At 41.7% G+C, this 20740-nt stretch overlaps 1 protein-coding gene across 3 annotated transcripts in view; it reads left to right on the top strand.

Moving 5' to 3' along the window:
- The window catches only part of prkar1b (protein kinase, cAMP-dependent, regulatory, type I, beta), a 53185-nt gene extending 38868 nt beyond the window's left edge, over positions 1–14317 (top strand). For all 3 annotated transcript variants that reach the window (XM_061700900.1, XM_061700901.1, XM_061700902.1), the window contains 5 exons: positions 1349–1507; positions 5118–5178; positions 8355–8476; positions 12852–12933; positions 13852–14317. In XM_061700900.1, the coding sequence (XP_061556884.1) occupies positions 1349–1507; positions 5118–5178; positions 8355–8476; positions 12852–12933; positions 13852–14024 (597 nt within the window). In that variant the 3' untranslated portion in view covers positions 14025–14317. The remainder of the gene's footprint in view (positions 1–1348; positions 1508–5117; positions 5179–8354; positions 8477–12851; positions 12934–13851) is intronic.
- Positions 14318–20740: the final 6423 nt, after the last annotated feature.

Raw genomic sequence — 20740 nt, 5'->3', positions numbered from 1 at the left:
AACCAATATGAACGCATTGTGACGGTGCAACCAACAACAGCACTTTCAACATTTGTCGATTGTTAATCGCCACCATGACCTTACAGAATCTGTACATTGTAACCATTCAACTATTTTCAGCTCGTGTATTTCACCTTTTTTTCAACCATCCGTCTTTCATGGGTGCTGAGCTTTACACACTGAGTGAGACCATTTTAGGTGACAAGGCCTGAAAACTACTGACGCAGCACCTCCCCCAAATTCTTCTGACATAACCACCATAACCGTCTTTTTAAAGTCCTCCCAGGTTGTAGTGACTGATGAGTCTCCTGTGGTCGACCGAGCCGTGACTGATCGCCCCGCAACAATTGTGTCGCTTCACAGCAGCCACTAAATGAATGAAACCCTCCCTCCTTGCCTCGATTGCTCCCCTTTGTGTTATTAAGTCAACAGGGTAGTGCATTGTGTGGCGCCATGTAAAAGCGTAACCGAATGTGTCGACCACGTGCAAGTATGTCGGCCGCTATTTTTGATATGTGTGTGTTCAGATCTGAAAGTAGACCTCCAAATCAAAGGAAAGGCCCTAACAAGAGAAGAAAAGTAGGAATGAAAAAGGCATTGATGGGTAGACAAGAGGGATAGAAGGCCTTTTAGAGGGTCTGATCTGATGGCTTAGCAGGGATCAAATACTTAGGGACAAGCAAAGAAAGGGTATCACATTGCCCGGAAACTTAGGAGGGAGTCAAGAAGAGTCAGAGGGGCTGACTTTAAGGAGAATAACAGTGCTAGAAAAGAAAAAAAACACACACACAATTAGCACACAGTTATCGAGACAACATTGTTGGAAAAAGTCCCACATATTCATGTCAAAAACATGTAGAACACCCAACTTTAATCAGACAGCAAAACAACTCTTGATTAAAGAGATTCTAGCAGATAAGATGGAATGTGTAAAGTCACGTTTCCACCAGTATACAGTTCAACACGGTTTGGTTAGTTTCCACTGTGGATTGCGTGGGCAGGTTAGCGATAGCTTATTGTAAACACCGAGCGAAGTGGCCGAATGCGAGTGACCTGGACAGTCGCGAAAACAAGTTGCAGTTGGCAAATCAAGGAATTGTCAAGAAAGAAATAATAACTGCAGTGTTTGTTTCTCTGAGAATCTTGATTTTTGGTGGACAGATTGTGAAGTGTGTGTGTTGTGCTGTGCTGTGCTGTGCTGGTCATCTTGAGTACACCATGCACTATTGCAAAAAGAAGAACACATTTTATTGTCTTGTGTTGCTTTCACATAAAAAAAGAAAAACAAATCTTGCTGTTTAACCTACAATTTTGAACAATATCTGCCCTGTTCTTGGTGTCTCAACAGGTGTATGTGAATGGGGAATGGGTGACCAACATCGGCGAGGGTGGCAGTTTCGGTGAGCTGGCCCTGATCTACGGAACTCCCAGAGCCGCTACGGTGAAGGCCAAGACTGATCTTAAACTGTGGGGGATCGACCGGGACAGCTACCGTCGCATCCTCATGGTAACACACCACACCCACTCGCCACTTCTCTGCTCTCAAGTCCTCCAAATTTGTCCCCAGCAGGGTTTAGGTGGTTGGCCGCCGCTGCTTAAAGTTGATTTCCGCTTCCATAAAATGTTTGGTCCGAGATGTGATAAACAAATTGCTTTCTCAGAGAAGACGCTCGGGCGGTACGTGTTTTATATGAAGTCTGTTTATTATTGTTAATTAAGGTTAGCTTATTCAACTGGAGGTTGCGCACTTTATAGCGCAGCACTCACTCACTCAGTAAAGTTTGGCGTTCTTGCTGCCGTCAGTACCGGTCCAACACTTGCCAGACTAAACGCAAATTATGTGGAAAAGTAATAGCAGCTGTAATGACTTCACTTTTTGCCACCTGGAGGCACCGAGCGCTGTGCAGTTTCTGGTTTCCAGACTTGTGTCTTTGTTTCCGGGTGGCCTGTTAGTCTGAAATAATACAAGGATCTGTAATGGATCCTAATTTAGTGGAATTTTGCAAATTAATCATGTTTTATTTCAAACTAATTGTATGATCAGATGAAGGGGGAAGCAGGGAGATGGCAGGGGGTGAGCTCATGCTTCTGTACACATGCTAAATGTTTAAAATACTTCCTCTAAATCTTGACCAGGGGCCATCATTTGTACAAAAGCAGTTTTAGATCATACAATATTTAATGGTTATTATCCATCAAAAACTAGATTTGAGAACAACATTATGGCAAAATGAAGCAAGGCAGATTGGGCTACCTGGCACAACATTGCGGCATGGTCATGAGAGTATTAAGCGCGCGTAATGCTGTTAGAAATGCATAAAGGTAAAGCATATATATATTTATATATATATATATATATATATATATATATAATTAGCTGTAAGCAGACATTGTACATGAGAACAACAAAAATATGTGAGTTTGCTGACAGAGTGGACGTTTTCGGCCAATGTTAGCATTTTGGCTCCACCCGGGCTGTCGCGGACTCAAATGTTTTCGCGATGACGTCCGCTCGTGTTGAGCAGACACCTTTTCTCCAATTTGTTTCCAGCGCTTCCCATCCCGTCTTCGCCGGCACTGAAAATATGGGTCACTCAGTTTGTGACGGTTTGTGCTCAGGAACATTTTACACTTGACATTGGGCCCCCCGGCCGCCATGTCACCTCTGCAGCGCATAGTTTCACGGAGGGTACATCAGCCCTGGTAACCTTTTCTTTTTTTCCAAGAACTGTCTCTCATCCTCTCATTCTGTCTTTCCCTCCAGTAAAGCGAAATGTAAATCTATAGTTAATTATTTTAAAAAAAGCACTCTTTTTAATGTTTGGTATTCTGCCAGCGTCTCAGGGTGAAAATCAGTACACATTATGTGCGGTTTGATGACATTAATTAAAGGTCAGACCTCCTCGATGGCAGTTGCTTGGAAATTGCAGGAGCTTACTTTAAGTCTGTGGTTCTATTATTGTATATTTGTTATGGGGCTAAGAAAAATTAGTATGACTCTTATTAAATAACTATGCTTCATGTTTTCCAATGTTACCCTTATGTTACCCATGGTGAATTTTTGCCATCCCTGAATGACATTTATGCATATTCACAAATTAAGAATTTGGATGGTCATTTGGAATGGACAGACGAACTGTGTCCTAAATTGATTCTAATGGATTGATTTAGTCTCAATTTATCTGTCTAAAGAACACATTAGCCACGTTGAGCTTCATCCACACAATCACAACTCCTCAACAACTCATGGAAACAGGAGTTCAAAACATTAGAGATTGTCCTAATCCCATTGAAAATAATATTTTTAAAAAGAACACATGGCTTGAGCAGACATCAGTTCAAATGTTGGATCACGATTTTGAGGCTAATGCCTCTGAAAGGAGTCTGCCTAACCTTCGTCACCTTGATCTGCAACTGTGTATAAAACCCTGCAATACGAGCAAAAGAAGACTTGCAGAGATGATGAGGAGTGATGGTGGACTGGACGGGAGATAAAAGTCATGGCAATAAGGTGCAGTGGGTTTAGTTTGGCTTCATGCCACACCACAACTCTTTGACACTGCACCTCAAAGAGGAAACGCTGTCATGAGTTTGGTTCCTCTTAAACCGCAAGGCAGTCGATGGGGGGGGGGCGAGAAATGTATGAGTTGTCGTTTTATCGTTACGTCCGCAGTACGATTAACTCAAATACTGTTCATCCCTTTAATAAATGTTGTGGCCCAGTTATATAAAACCTAAATGCTTTTTCTTTTACAAATAAAAGACCGCAGTAACTCTAGTCATTCAGCCCCTACGATGAACTTGGATAAGAACTGATTTTTTGTAGTCGATCATTTGATGACATCGTTGATATTCTTTCCTGCACGGTGCAGCAGTCCCTCCACTTTTCATGCGCCACAAACCAGTTTCACGTTAAAACCTACTTAGGCATAGTAACTTAAACACAAATTATTAAAAATACAACTCACTATTACGCTGAATGTAGTTGTTGTAATTAGCGGGAGTCTTTATTTGTAAAGTCGAGTCCTCGACTCGTCGACTAAATCGGTTCATCCCTTAGTTCCTAAACACGATTGTCCGCTCAGCCCATTTGAATGTTGTTGCTAACCAAATCAGCAGCACTGAAGCACGTCAAAAGTGCCTCAGGTGAATACACGAGTGGAGACTTGTCGTATAAAAGTTCCTTTTTAATACAAGTATTCCAGAGACGTTCACCGCGATAATGTCTTTAACGAATGAACTGACGTGATCACTTCGCAGTGTTGTGTGCATTCATATTTATGTTCGATAGAGCTACACGATTTATTCCACCCCATGTGCTTCCGTTCTTACATTTCTTAGATTAGTCTGGGAACACATTCTCACCATTTATGCAAAATGATATGAAATTAAAGGTAGTACACGCACCCCGGCTGTCAGTATATATAATTTCTTTAATATGCAAAGACTGAGTGACTTTTTCGATTGAAGTCCCAACCCTTCCTTAACTACACAGAATAATGCTGTGAGTGACGGGGGGGAAGTGAGTTAGTAGGGAAAGGTGTCTTTTGGGTTTCGACTTGTTCGGGATGTTCACGGAGAGGGAAATCCCCTGCCTGGTGGGTGGGAAGGGCCACACACGCACACACACAACGAACACACATCAAACGCCCTTCACTCATGTGACCACATTAAAGCACCTGCACATTTATTATTATTATTTTTGCCGCCCTGATTGTGTCATTATGCCTACATACAGCATCATAGGCCCCTGTTTTGAACTGTGGAAACGAGGGGTGCATCTTACTCCAACCATATATGGTAAAACATAATGACAAGCAAGATGTAATAAAAGATAAAGCAATTTTTAGCATGTTTTATGGGCTGTGGGGGAAAATAAATGTTCCATTGTGAATGAAAGGAGAACTCCCTATCATTAAGAAATACCTCAAAAGTATCTTATGTCAACAAGTGCGTCCTTATCCTTAGTACAGAGACATTGCTTTAAATGTGGAACTCATTTAAAATGTTCACAATAACATTTTATCCATAAATTGCTCATCTTGGATTATTTATGCCTTATAGTATATTGGTAGATTAGGATATCTCTGCATCTCACCGCTGTCTTGTTTTTACAGGGCAGCACTCTGAGGAAGCGAAAAATGTATGAAGAGTTCCTCAGCAAGGTGTCCATCCTTGGTAAGTGTTTGCGTACTGCGTGCGTAGCATGTAAGTAGTACGCTATACGCGGTATATTATGCAATGTAGCTGTGTTACGTTTTCCTTCGCCGCAACATGAATGCGTCTGCACGTGACTGCTGCGTTAATGTCGCAGAGTTCAGAGGGCAGGCATTTAAATCCAGCGAACGCTGTTGAGAACAAAATTGCTAGTGTTAGAAAAAGTCCTTTTTTGAAAGGCATATTTTTTGACATTATAGGTCTTTTTTTTAATATCGAATAAAGGCATCTTTTCCAGAAAGTTGCGTTTTTCAAATTTCAAAACTTCCCTTGTTCAACTTTGACTTTAATATCATATTTGGATTACGTCCATTCTATATCTGTATTTTCTTCTTGAAAAAAATAACTTTATTCTCATAACATTGCAGTTTTTTTTCCTCTCTAAAAATAGTAATTTATTATCGTAACATTGTGCCTTTTTTGCCCTTGAAAATGAGAAACATTTTAAATAACTCACTGCCGTGGAGGTTTATGTTTGTCAACTGCAATCCAACCGTTAAATGCCACCGACAAATATATTCGTCATGTTTTTCAACGGGTAGGCGTGGAAGAGGGTCTCGCCCGGCTTGTATGCATAATTCATGTTTGTAAACCGCTGTGATGACTAACAGATCCCTGTAGATGGTGACATAGCATCACTTTAGGCGTATGTTATTAGTATTAAATTATGTATATGTGTGGTATAAACAGTGCGTGTCGTGGTAGGCAGTAGAAAGTGTGTGTCACAATTATGAGAAAAGACTTTGCAGGTCTTGAAGTGAATCACGAGCAGCCTGTAAAAAAGCCAATGACCACTCAAGCCTTGCTCAGCGTCACTCACGGTGCGTTACTTAGTTGCCTATCTGGAAAGAAATTATTTTGCCATCAAAAGTCCTTTGTCAATCTTGTTTCTTATTCCCGTTTTTGTTGTTTAATAGTTTGAGGTGCCGTAAAAGCAAAAAAACATTAGCGTCAACGTCATTGTTCTGCTTGGAATGTTTGAAAAAAGACTAGAAACAAAATATTTTTTTTATTGTTTGTGAAAGAAGAGTGTACGTTCTCTTTTGGTAGTTTCAGTCCAGTGCTTATACTGTCACAGAACGCTATTCTGTGCGTCATGAAAGAGCAGTCCAAATGCTCTGAAAAGGCTGTGAATATGGGGAACTGTCCTTTGAAAGCTGAGTGAGAAAATAATTTCATTCCTCTGGCATTTCGAGTTCCTTAGACAGTCTCTTGACCCAGAGAGTTTGAGAACCCCAACTCTACAGTGCAATCAAAGAATCCGCATTTTAGCCGAATTTGGGTCACAGCAGCCCTCTGCGGATCTTTTGGTTTGGAGCAGTGACAAATGAGATTCATTCAGACTACGGAAACGGGTTGAAATTGAAAGTGACATCTGGTCCCCTTCCACCTGATCATCAGTGCGGTGGATGGCGTTGAGGCCGTGCCCCCTGTACCGCGTTATTAGCTGGCTGAGTAAACACATACACTCAATTCAAGTCTCAGAACGTCTCGGCAAGATCCCAGTCCCTTTCATTTGCCTCTTTTCTTCTTTAGCCTGTCGAGGCCCGTCTCTCCCTCGTCAAAGTGCTTTGGCCCTCTTCATTCCTCTTTCTGTCGCTGTCGGAGGAGGGGCGGGAGGCGCTAGTGTTTTTGTTTGTCTTTGATTTTTCAGATAGCCACGAAATTGGGCACAAGCCCTTGATGTTGCGGAGTGAAATGGTTGGTGGATGGGGGTGAGGGCATCGAAACTACATACGCTTTGTCACACACAAACACGCACGTACAATTCCCCGTGTACGGACCACGTAGGGCCAGGCGTGACCGAGCGTGAAATGTCGGTTCTTTTTGTCACCACATTTGTGTATCGTGTTACCTGCAAGGCTGTTAAGGATCACCTATATGGGACCCGGCTTGCCAGACGCAAGACATCCATCTGGGGCCCCGTAGACGCCGCGGCCCCACTTGAGGGGACACTGGACACCTCCAAGCACACCAGAGTTCACCTAAATAAATCCCGCACATACGCTATTCACACTCTACCACACACAGGGATCAGTTACAGGTTACAAAAGTGTGGGACAAAGAGATTCCGCTCTACTTTTGCACCTTTAAGTTGAATCGGCCAACGTTAAAGCGTCGAAAAGTTAAAGATTGAATGAGCTGTTTCAGCGCACATTCCACGCATGAACTGTTCAGATTAGGCCAGATTTTTTTTTAACGCTAGATGAGCTCGTGTTTTAAACTTTCTCCCTGTACCTACTCGGTTGCTTTGTGCTGTGAATCCCTTAAAGTCCCTATGAAGTGAAAAGAAATGTCTTGTAATTTTGACAATTTTGTTAACAACCCTGCTAAATTTGAATGATTAAAATAAATTGCCACGTATCTAAAAAGAGGCTTCAAAATTACGGAAAATCAAGCCGTTGTCGCCACTGAAACGTGACGGGGCTTGTCTGCTGAGTGGGCTCAAATGTCAATCTGTCAATCAAATAACACAACAAAAACTGAAAAATGGATGCTAATTTGTCTAGCATCTTTCTTATGGCTACACGACGACGAGGTTGAGCCGCGAAAATACACCGTAAATCCGTTTAAAGCCTCCAGTAACTGGACTATATCTCACCAGGTAGTCGCAGGGCTTTTCTAGGCCGCGACAACAAGGCGCTACAAGGGCCACGTCAGCAGTCTACATGTTGGACAATTCTTTTTTTTTTGTTTTTCCCCACCTTCGCTTTTCCCCTTTTCTCTCTGTGACGTGCATGCACTCAGGGCCAACAACGAGGCCCTCTAAAGCGGCCATGCCAGAATTCTACATACTGGCTCTCACTTCTGACTTTTTTCCCCTCGCTCTTCCGCCTTTCTCTCCGTGACGTACATGCACTCAGGGCTGACAACGAAGCGCTCTTAAGAGGTCACACCGGCGGACTATCCGATGAGGAAGCTGAATTTTTGGGGTGTTGGTGTATTGTTAGCTCGGCAACTGCACGTCACATTTGCGCCAGATAAACACTGATGTGAACAAAGGCACTCAAGTTATTATATTGTGGGGGAGGGGCGACTTATGCTGGATGTCGTTTTAGGTACGCCTAAAGTCTTAATTTAAGCCAGTTAACGATTCCCCTTGTTGACCATACTGTATGTGTGCTTTGCTATCGCAGAGTCTTTGGATAAATGGGAGCGTCTGACTGTGGCCGACGCCCTGGAGCCGGTCCAGTTCGAGGATGGCGAGAAGATCGTGGTACAAGGAGAGCCCGGCGACGACTTCTTCATCATCACGGAGGTAATTTCTCAGCACGAGGCACACGGGGGTTTGCGTCATGCGTCCAAAATGTTGGTGGGCTCTTTTCTCTCTCAGTTTTACCTCCACTCGTACACTATAAACCCTCCATCAGGATTCTTGTGTGTGGAGTAGCCCACGCCCCCCAAGTCTCTATACAGGACACCCTGTTGAGTTTGGGGCCCCTGGCGCAACTCCATAAAGGGCCCCCCTGCCGATCATTCTAACACACTCTTGATTAACTCCACACTCACAATACTCAAGTCAAGAGGGTCCCATGTGGGCCGGCGGTGGATGCAATCTGCCGTTTTCCCTTTCTGTCTCGGAGCGGCCTGTCCGTCTTTCTCACATTGTCATTACGTCTTTCCGTCTCATTCTGTTGCCCCTCAGTCATCTTTGCGAGCGCTCGGCCGTTGTTCGTGGGAGCGGCGAGGCGCAGCTAAGCCACAGAAGGAGGGATTTATCAAAAGTGCTGAGTGATGCCTAGCTCCAGTACGTGTCCCCCCTTCTCTCTTCACCTTCCAGCCCTCTTCTCGGTTTACCTTCTTCCCTACGAAATCTGGCGAGTTAGCATAACGTTAAACACCCATCTCCTTGCCCAAATATTTATAGGCCGCTCCGCATATGTTCACCTCGTATTATCTCACCAAGTTATGGAAGCCTCCAGTAACTGTGCAAAACCCATAAAAGCTGTTTCTTTGTGTGTGCGTGTGTATACAAAGCAATGAATCCATTTGGGATTGAGGAAACTGATAAAACAGTTAGCAATGCATGAGTCATCAGTCTGCATGGAGGAAAAAGGCAAATATGCTGAGGAATCTGGGGGATTATAGGACGGAGGAGGAATAGGGGAAGTTGATTTAGGAAAGCAGATCATTCCGGTTTATTCCTCAAAGTACAACACAACCGCGTGTCGGACACAAATTCATATTTGTTCACATTTCAGAAGTAGGAAATGTAAATAATCCGTTTCAGTACAGATCATAAAACCTTTATTCACCGTCCAGGAAAGTTCAGTACTTAAATGATCATAATAGGACATCAAAACAAAATAACCCACTCATGTCTAAACTTTTATGATGGATAACAAAGGCCTAATGCTAATCAGTTAGCGCCACATGCATCCAATTGTTGCTGTTTTATTTTATCATTCACCCGTATAAACAATGTTCACGTTCATTTTTTTTCTGTGGAACCTATCCTCAACCATTCATTGAAAAACTAAAAGAAAAGCAGTAATTGGGGTCAAGGAACTATGTTGAAGTGATCAAGAGCTTTGTATGTCGAGAGGAGTTAACTTTATAAATCAGACTTTATTTATAAAGAGCTTTTCATACAAAAAGCAACTCAGTGCTTAAGATTAAAATCACAAGTTTAGCCTGGGTTGTTAGCTGAAATTGTAGAGAGTCTGCCGCATTTGAGTGACTACTGCAAATCTCAAGCTAACAAACTGCAATTAAATAGAGACCGTTTTTACTTGATAATTGACAAAAGGGTTTTGGGATCATAATTTGTGGTATAGTTACGGTTTAAACTATGTATATAGGCAATTGTAAACTGAATTGTTAGGGTGGGCATCAATTCTGACATTTTCCCGCTATTTGCGGTCCCGGTTTAACGATAACATTGATAACACGCATGAGTCTTTTTGCTTCTTGCCGAAGAAAAAGCCTTAAACATCAACAATATTCCAGTGTGTTTTTCCGTTCCCCTCATCACATGATGTTTGATCCCTTCCTCCTGTCCATCTTACATTTTTAGCCTCTAAGCTCTCTCGCTTCCTCCTCTTGTCCCTCAATGCTGCCGAGCCCGACTTTCCCAGAGCCGGGTGGACTATGGTGGAATGTGTGTTGCTGGCTTTCACACGGGGTCAGGAGACCCGGCCTCCCGGGATGGAGGAGAGAGGGAGAGGGAGGGTAGAGAGAGGAGGTGAGCGGGGAGAGTTTGACTTGACTCGCGAGAAGTTTGGTTGAGCCGCTTCATTCAGTTTTCTCTCCTCAAACTTTGTCACCCTTGATTCCGATGTAGTGTCTATCATTTTTTTTTTTTTCCCCATTTTTACCGGTCTGTTTGCAATCACTGTACCACTGAAGCAAACCATATTATTCCTTCCGGTTGTGCATGCTTGTACACACTTTGTCATCTTTGCTCCCAGTGCCACTTGGAAGTCGTGCATATAGAGGCACGCTGAGTGATGAAGACATCAGGAGAATGTTTTCAACTATAGTACACGCTCTCCTTTGTTTGCACCCGGGGCTCTTGACTTGTGTGTGTGTGTGTGTGTGTGTGTGTGTGTGTGTGTGTGTGTGTGTGTGCTTACGTGCGTGCCCGTGCGTTTTTTGTAACTACAGGATTTACACCAAATAAATTGGTTGAGCTTTATGACTTTAAATAAACTTCCGAAGTGACTGTCAACACTAAAAGCATTAGTTAGATACTGTGCAGAGCGGGGGCCATTATTTCCAGTGAAGAGATGCACGTCTATTTTCTATCCTGGTTGTGTCACAATCGTAAAACTGTAACTTCATACGAATTTGTGGCATCAAAGGACAAACATTTCTTTGTGTTTACTAGGACCACAGCTGTCGGATATTTTTAGAAATTAGAAAGTATTTGACTGATTATGTCATCAGTTAACTTGAGTAATCGTATAAAAATGTATGGTGCACTATTAAACACAATAACTTGCATGTGAGGTGCAGGTATTATTTTTGGGTCGCCATCCGCACAGTCTACTGTAGTATCTGTGTCTTTGGTGTGGCCTGGTGAATGACGTGGGCGTCAGCGAAAGGGAGTGTACAGTTGGCTGGCTGTTTTCTAAATTAATATAAATTAAGCTATCAAGAGGCAAATTTGGAATTGAAAAACTCTTCCAAAGATGTCTTTGTCATTTCTTTGCAAAAACCAGACAAATCATTTTCTTCAAAAAGAGACAAGTCCAACATTTTCACGTAACTGTAAAATTCCACTGAAATAGTAAATATTATGCTTTCTTCTTCTTGGTTGCCGCTGTCCTCGAGATCCTGCCGAACCACTTGATTGCGACCAACATTGGCGGAGGATTCCTCATAGAATCTGCTGACCTGATCACTAACACCAATCTCACCAATGAGTTTCATGACATCATCTCTCTAGTTCTCATATTTTACGCTCACTTTCAAGCAAAACTGAAACCACATTAGCAGCGCGTTAAGGGTTGAGCACGTATCGGCTCGTGATTGGCATTAGAGAAGATGACGCTAGCGGCAGTAAAATGCGTCTGGCGCTTGTCACCTTCTGAAATAAAACCTTTATTTTTGTATTTTCTTTTACATTGGAGTTGTTTTGTTTTTGCAGGGTTGGGACATGCAACTTCGAAGAATGCTGTGAAAAGCGGTCAGCTGGTGGGCTTTGCTCTATTTTTACATCAATAGCGTGTGTCGGCTTTTGCGCTTAAACTTGTCAATTTTCTGAAAAGTCATCTAATAATCTGATTGCGTGACGTCTCTGTGTGAAACCCTGGCCTTTACGGGGTTCTTTGTTAAATGCCACAAATTGGGCAGTTACAACCCAAAGGTGACTAAGTCTAACACTTAATCCCTTTCACTGAGATACAGTTGAGCTATTATTTGCCCTCAATGGGCAGCTGGCCCTTTTTGGCTTCTCATTAAGGTTCATTATATTCATATTTAGCATCACAAGCTTGCTCTGCGGAAGGATTAGAGATAGCGGGAGCATAACGGAACAGTCAGGTTTGTTTTATAAGCCGCTCCGAGTTTTCCTCCTGACATTTTAGCTACTTGCAATTACCGAGATTTTGATGTGAAAGTCCGGACATGTGACGAAATCCATATTGAGAACATATTTTGCCAATGTTATGTTAGTCAAGTGGACATTGGTTGGAATCTGTTCTGCTGAACAACAGCTGCGGGCTACGCTCGTTCTGGGCAAAGGCAGTGGAAAACAGATTCCCCTTAAAGGTTCTCGATGTGATGTTGTCCGTGCGTGAGGATGTGGGGGTCCGATCGTCTTGGACAGTCCAGTAGTTTCCATGTTGTGTGTGAGTCATCTGGTTTAGATGTTTGCATTTATAACACTCTGGAGAGAAGAAAGCAAACTCCGTCCAAATTGTCCTCCTTGCTTGCTTGGAATATCTGAGTTGTGCTTTATCCGCCTCCACGGAACAGGTGTCCGTTCCATACAACGACGCCACCCCCCAGCCAAAAAAAAAGACGCAAATCCCGCGCACCTGTGTTTTATGAAGGAAAGGAATTTCTCGTCTGCTTAATCCTCCTGATGATGTTCAGCTCCATTCAGTAACTTCTCCTGTTCTCCCCCTCTCATCTTTCTTTCAATCCTTCCACACACCGCCCCTCCCTCTTGTCCGTCCCGTCTCCAGGGAATTGCCTCTGTTCTGCAGCGCAGGTCCGACAATGAGGAGTACGTGGAGGTCGGCCGACTCGGGCCCTCCGACTATTTTGGTGAGTGGCTCCGGATCCGTCAAGTGCCAGAAATGCCAAATACATACTTGATGTTCATTTGCAAGAAAAGAAACAAGAAAACTCTGTAACGCAACATATTAGAATAAAGCGAGATGATAAAAGTTGTACTAAACTACTGAAAATACTGCCCTCAACATACTATATTGTAAAATATTCTAAAAAGCCACAGTGGCGATATTTGGCGAAAACATTGGCAGTTTCATTAACTCATTCACTGCCAGCCTTCCCAGTTAACATGGATATTTGACTTCTAAAGCCGTCAATGGCAGTGAATGTGTGAAAAAGTTGTTATATTATGACACATTTTTATATTATAAGAAAAAAGTTGTACTATTCCAATTTTTTTTAAATCAAGAAAGTCATCTAATTTTGTGAAAGTACAGTAATCATATCCCGGCAAAAAGTAGAAATATTATGATAATTAAGTCATATTATTGGATGTAAAAATATTCTTGATAAGTTGTAACGTCACCAGAAAAAGTATTTTGTATTGCAAGGAAACATTTGTAGTATTACAATAAAGACAGAATCTTGCAAAAATAATCATATTACGAGCAAACATTGGAAAGGTTTTAAGAAAATTGTTGGAAAGTTACAAGAAAAAAATCTTATTATGAGGGAGGAGGGGGGGGACTTTCCGTTGAGGTATAGATACATTCGTTACATATATCGGAACGAAAGTACAAATGTATAATGCATTCTGTTGACGGACACATTTTAGGGAAAAAAATTGACATTATATCCGAGAAATCACGGTATATTTGAACACAAGCGGTAATACATGCATACAGAGCAAACAAAATTACCCGCGAGCATATATTCTTTATCCTCTGCGAAAAACAACGACAGTAAGCCCCACTGTACTTGCGGTAACGCCTCCATGTTCCTTCCGTTCAGGCGAGATCGCTCTGCTGTTGAACCGCCCGCGGGCGGCCACGGTGGTGGCCCGGGGCCACCTCAAGTGCGTGAAGCTGGACCGCCCCCGCTTCGAGCGCGTGCTGGGCCCCTGCTCCGAGATCCTCAAGAGGAACATCCAGAGATACAACAGCTTCATATCACTCACTGTCTGACACATTTCCACCCCCCCCCCCCCCCCCCCCTCCCAAAAAAAAAAGTGTAACTTGCGGGCACGCGCCGCACCTAATAAGTAGGGGGGCCTGTGGGCGGGTGAACCCAGGATGCGGGTTTTACATTTCCAATGACAGGGTGCCCATTACCTGATTAGATTTTTTTCCTCTTCATTTTTTTTTTTTTTTGCTCTTGTGCACTTTGCCTTGTGCTGTCGCGTCCCTTTATGTAAAAAAAAAAAAAAAAAAAAACACAACAACAGCAACATGGAGTGTCCGTTGTGTCTTGTGTACGACGTGTGTCCCTCAAGTGACAATTTGCACTTTTGACGCGATTAAGACTGATGGCGAAATAAGAAAATGTTTTCATGCAGCGGGACGATGTGAGTTCCATTTATTTGGGTTTTTTTTTTTTTTTTTTTTTTTTTTGGTCGTTTTGCATTTTTTTCTTTTTTGAGGTGGTGGTCGAGACAACTAGACTATTTAAGTGTGCTGTGACTGTGTTAAGATTTTATTTATGCGTGGCAGAAATTTTCTTTTAAAAAACACACAATATTCTCAATATAAAATACAAACCATATTGTATACTGTGAGTATAAAAGGTCGACACACCCCTGTTCACTTGTCAGGTAGTTATGATGTAAAAGAAATAAAAGCAAGACAAATTATTTAAAAACTTTATTCCACCATTAAGGTGACCTATAACGTGTATAATTTAATTGAAAAGTAAGTCACCAAGTAAGTAAAAATACAGTGAAGATTTGGTTGCAGAAGTGTGCACACCCTCTTAACTGGGATGTGGCTGTTTTCAGAATGAACCGGTCACATTCAAACTCATGTTAAATGGAGGCCAGCAAACAACTGCCCCCTTTTAACTTGTCTCTGGTTTAACCCAAATAAAGTTCAGATGTTTTGGGAGGCTTTCCTGCCTTTTTGTTGTTGTTGTTGTTTTTCACCTTCTTGCATGAAAATGAAGCACGTACATGTTAAAGGTCACGTTAATTGTGGAAAAAAGTTTTGTACTGATATATATTAGTCTTTTATTTTTTTAATCACAAAAAAAAAAAAAACTGCACTTGAACAGGGGTGTGTAGACTTTTTCTAGCCACTGTATACACGCACACTGTCTCAGGATTTTCAACAAGCTTGTTATTGTTCTTGTTGGCTGAAAGCTTTTGCACCATTTTGCTAATGTGGAGGAAACACAGCAGTTTTAACGGACACACTACGTTCTAAATCCAAAAAAGAATTTTAACTCATGTAATCATCTGTCCCATCCAAATGCAATGATGTGATATGATGGATGGATGGATTTTCTGTACCAATTTCTTTCAACAATCAATGTATCCTAAACAAATAAAGAGAAAGTCTTAAAAAAAAAAAAAAAACTTCTTGATGAATTATTATTATTATGATTTTATTTTGTAAGTTTTGTCCAAAGTAGCGACACACCTTACTTTTTTTGGTCATTCAATTACATTTAAATGTTTTTTCTTGGCATCTTTTCCTTCTGGCCGCCTTCCTTCCCTCAGTTGCTTTTTAATCTCGCTTTTCTGCCATCTTTTCTTCCTGCCTTTCACATCAGCCTTGCTTTTTTTCCTTGCATCTTTTCCTTCCTTCCCTCCTTCCTTCCCTCAGATCCGCTTTTTAGTCATGCACCCTTCCTGCATTCTGTCACTTCAACCGACTTTTCTGCTTTCCTTTCTTCCACCCGAGACATTTTCCTTCTACCTTCCCTCTAACCTTCATTTCTTCTCATTTATTTTGCAACCTTCCTTCCTTTCTGACCTGCCCAGCCCGCTCAGAGCAGCTGTTTTCCTATCTCCCTTTCTTCCTTGCTTCCTTTCCTTCATATCCTTTGAGTCCTTTGCCTCAACCAACTTTTTGTCCTTTCTTTGTTGCAACACCTTCCCTTGACCTCCTTCCTTCCCTCCAGTCTTCAATTCTGCCTTCCTTCCTTCCACCTCAAACCTGCTGTTTTTTCTTCTTTCCTGCCTTCTCTCCCTCCTACCGTCCTTCCTTCCCTCCCTCAGACCCACTCTTTATTTTGCGTCCTTCCTTCCTTTGCTTGAAGCTACTTACTTTTTGTTTGCCTTACTTCACTCCTTCATTTCTGCTCAGCTATTTTCCTGGCATTCTTTCCTTCCTGACCACCTAGCCTCCTTTCTTCCCTCCTTGCTTCCCTTCCCTCAGACCATCCTTCCTTCCTCCCTTCCAAGCCCACATTTCTGCCATCCTTCCACCACACTTGTTTTTTTTTTTTTTTTTTTTTTTAAATCATGCATCCTTATTTCCTTCGTTCTTCAGCTGCACTCTACTCTTCCGCCTTCCTTCCATCACTTGCTTTTGGTTCATTCATGTTCAATACTGCTTTAGAATCCCCTTTTTTTCCTTCTTTTGGACCACCCTGTGTATAATATTTGTGCCTTGTTTCCTTGATGATTGACCTCATTCTGTATGCCCAACAGGTGTGCCCCCCTTCCCACCTCCTCCCCCCGTCCTCCTCACTCTAAGCGAAGTGTCAATCATCCGCCAGGCCGAGCTGTCAGAGGGTCGCGGCGCTCCTCCCAGACGCTTTTCAGCAGCGCCACACAGCTTTGACACATTCCTCCCCATCTTAATGCCCACTAAATCAACTGAGGAATGTGAAGCCCCCACGCCCCCCACCCCCCCCCCCCCCCCCCCCCCCCACCCGACTGACCGACCCACTCTCGGGCCGTGCTCGCCGACATCGAGTTCACTAAGGACCCCGTATCTTCGTTTGCATTTTTGTTTTGTCAGCTTTTTTGTTGAAATAACGTGCGAGTCTATCTACACCATCAGTGCCCAAAGCGCTTTTCCGATAGAGGAAACATTTTGAAATATAAGGAAACAAAAGGTAATATTACAAGATTAAAAAAAAAGAAACCAGGACCAGAAAAAGATGTGTAATATCAACGAGAAAAGTCAAAAACATTGCGGAACGACAGTCCAAGAACAATTTATAATGTAGTAAAAAGTACGAGAATAATTTTGTAATACTACAAGACAAAAAAATACTCTGAGGAAATTAAAGTCAGAATATTGTGAGAAGCATTTGTGGTACAAGAAATTGGAATGCTGCAATACCAGCATAAAGTTGTCATGTAACAAGAAAAAGAAAAATATTACGTTATGAGAAAAATAGGAATTTTACAATACATTTATAGTTTTATGAAAATAAAGTCATAATGTAAGAAACATATTTTCCTATCACGAGAAAAGCAGTTGTTGCCACCATCGTTGCTTCAAGTCGACGGACTTTGTGCTGCTCCCTCTGGTGTGCACATCCTGGCCACCTGGGGGCAGTATAATACTGACACGCTCATATCCTCTTCACGGAGACGGTCTCGGCTCTTCAGTAAGCTGCAGTAATATTAGTCGTTGTTTGCCGAGGATAACGCATTTATGGCTTTGAGTGTTTCGCTACGCTGTTCGTGCCCATGTCTTCCATCCTTGATCGTAGCTCCCAGCAATCCTCCCGCGCTGATGTGTCCATGCTGTGGCGGCGCAGGACTCCAAAAAGCCTTCATGTTAGTCGACGGAGGATTTGCTGTGAGCGCCTTTAATATGCTAATCGGCATCTTTGAAGTGCATGGGAACACTCGCCCTCCCTCTTCACATTCGTCTGACTTTTGGATGCGACCCTTGCCAACAATGGACAAGATGACGAGATGGCTGCGAGTGATTTGGTCTGGAAGAAGAAACAACCTCCTGGTCTCACGAGAGCCCGACAAATTTAGATCTGGCTCATATAAGCGAAGTCAACCTCCCTCTGTTCCCTCCTCAAGGTTATCCTTTGCGTCGATGTTCCCATAGCCAGCAGCTCTCCTTGCTCCGGTCGGCCAGCGCTACTCGACTGCTATTCACCTGCTCCGTATTATTATGGCCACGCTGTATAGAAAAATATACAGCCTTCAAAAATCAAGTCATGAACCTATTCAAATAAAGTAGAAATACAATGACAAAGTCAGAGTTTTACCGCAAAAAAATTGTAATTCCCCCAAAATAAATTCTTCATTTTCCTCCTAAAAAAAGGTCATAAACGTAGAAAAATAGGCGTAATTTTACAAGAAAAACATTCTTAGGTTTGTAATATTTGGATATAGTCAGTATTGAGAAATCTGAAAATGAAGTTAGAATTTTGTGAAATTTAAGTTGTCATTTTACCAAAGTTTTGGTCATAATTCTGAACAAAGTAAGTTGTAATTTTATAAACAACTCAAAAGAAAGAAAAAAAATCTGAATTTTACCAAAAAGAAAGAAATAATACAAAAATAACAATTGGACCATTCGACTTAAAATTAGTAATGCTGGGAAAAAAAAGGTTTACTATTTTGGGAGAAAAGTCTTGATATTACAAGAAAAACATTGTGCAATATTTATTACAAGAAAACGTAAAAAAAATAGTTGGTCAATAAAGTCGTATTTTTAGAAGAAAGATTTGTGAAGTCAAACGGGGAAAAGTCATATTACAAAAAATATGAAAATCAAGTTCTCATTTTTTAAAAACGAGGTTGTTATTTTACACAAATTGTTGTAAATAAAGTTGTCATTCTACAAAATTCTCATATTTTTACAAGAAAAAAACGTACTTTTACAATTATTGTCAATTACAATAATGAAAAAAATAGAGGAATAAAGTCACAATATTACAAGAAAAATATGTGAAGTTCGTAATATGAGAAAAAGTCATAAAACAAAAATCTGTTGTAATTTTACAAAAAAAAAACTTTTTCATGTCATAATTTTACAAAAGGAAATTTTAAATTTACAAAAATAAAATAATCGTAATGTAAAATTTGAAATGATGGGAGGAAACCGGAGTGCCCGGACAAAAGCCACGCAGGCACGGGGAGAACATGCAAACTCCACAAAGGCGGGGCCGGGATTCGAACCCCGATCCTCAGATGTGCTAACCAGTCGTATTCGTATAGTATCGCATAGTAGTCGTATAGTATTTGAAAAATGTATACGAGATTAAATCACAATATTTTTTTTTTTTTTTTTTTACAAAAAAATGAAATATTACAAAAAGTAGGAAAACTGAGATGAAATAAAGATCAAATAATTTGACAAAATTTGGTCAGTATTTTTATGTGAAAGTTGACCGTTTTACATCAATAAACGTGTAATATAACACGCAAAAGTCCAGAAATACATTATGATGACTGTTCAAAATGTTGTCCAGTTACATTTCAGTATGTTGTACAAACAATAAAATACTGTAATACTTTTGTCACATCATAAGTACGAACACTCGTTTATTAATATTATGACATTTTCCTGGTCATATCATAACTTGATTCACATAACATTCTGACTTTTCTGGGAAATGGTTACTATTTTGGGATCTTCAGTCCAGGTTGGGGTCCATCCCCTCTCTGCGGTGTTTCCAAGCTTCTCGGCCCCAACGGCGACCCCCCCCACCCGGGGTCAGAGGTGGCCACCCGGCCTGGTCACAGGTGATCGAGCAACAGTCAAGCTGATGGGATTGAAAGGTTAGGGATGGGGGGCCGGTGGGACACTCGCCCCCAGAAATGGGTCAGGAGATCATCACAAGGTCCGGCTCAGTGGGCCGCCACGCTTCCCAGCGTCAAAGCACTTTGGTTATTATGACAATAAAATCATAAACCTACGAGAATACAGTTGTGTATAACAAGCAAAAACATTATCCAAATCAAGTTAGAATATTACAAGTAGAAAATGAAAAAAAAAAAAAAAAGTATTCTTCAATATTCCTTTGTCTCATCACTCCAGAAATTATTGTGACATTTTTCTGCAGTCTTGCTAAAAAATTTTTTTTAAAGAAAGTTAAATATCGGGCACGTATGCATGACAGTGCGACGTCAGAGCCTCGTGTGACTCGCCTCCGAAAAGACGCGCAGGCAAAACCAGCAAAAGCGTGAAAGGTCGAAAGCGATCGGTAGCATTTCGGGAGATTCGCAGAGTTCAGACGAATTCCGTCTGTTCACGACGCCTCGCTCGGCATTGTCTCACGTAATCTGTCCCGGGGGCTTGTGAGGTGGAGATCGGGGATTCCCAAATTGGGGCTGCGCAACCGCGGTCCGGATATAAAAAGTCTACACACCCCTGTTTTGTGATATTAAAAAAAATGAGACCTCGATAAATCATTTCAAAATGTTTCCGTTATTGATTTCACCTATAACGTAGAATGAACCAATCACACAAAGTCCATGTGAAACGGGAGTCCCCACATACGTACCTGCCACCATTCGCAGTGCCTCCGATTAAGCCCAAAAAAAGTTGAGATGTTCTAGGAGGCTTTTCCTGACATTTTTGTCACAACATCTTCCAGCGCAACCCATGATGGTCGGCGCAGCGCTTCCACTGCATTAGAGGGATCCCATTGTTCGAAGGTATCAGAAGAGGGGTGTGTAGACTTTTTAGATCCACAGTAGCGGATCGCACTGCAGTTCCAAAATTTGGGTTCTTTTGGAAAATTCCTTATTTCTGAAAGAAAAGCGCTGTTTTTTTTTTTCAATGAAGGTAATCAAAAATACATCCTAGACATTGTTAATATGTGGATCTTTCAAAATTAAGGACATTTTTCAGTGAGCCTCAAATATTGGAATTTTAGTGAAACTGTATACGTACTGTATACAGTTTCGTGTTTTCATGGAAAACACGAAATTGTCCGGGCAACCCGCAACTTTTGAAGGGTAGTGTATATATTTTTA

This window comes from Phycodurus eques, chromosome 16 (genome assembly GCF_024500275.1).
Source record: "Phycodurus eques isolate BA_2022a chromosome 16, UOR_Pequ_1.1, whole genome shotgun sequence".
NCBI classification, from domain to species: domain Eukaryota; kingdom Metazoa; phylum Chordata; class Actinopteri; order Syngnathiformes; family Syngnathidae; genus Phycodurus; species Phycodurus eques.
This window is presented reverse-complemented; position numbering and strand designations above follow the sequence as displayed.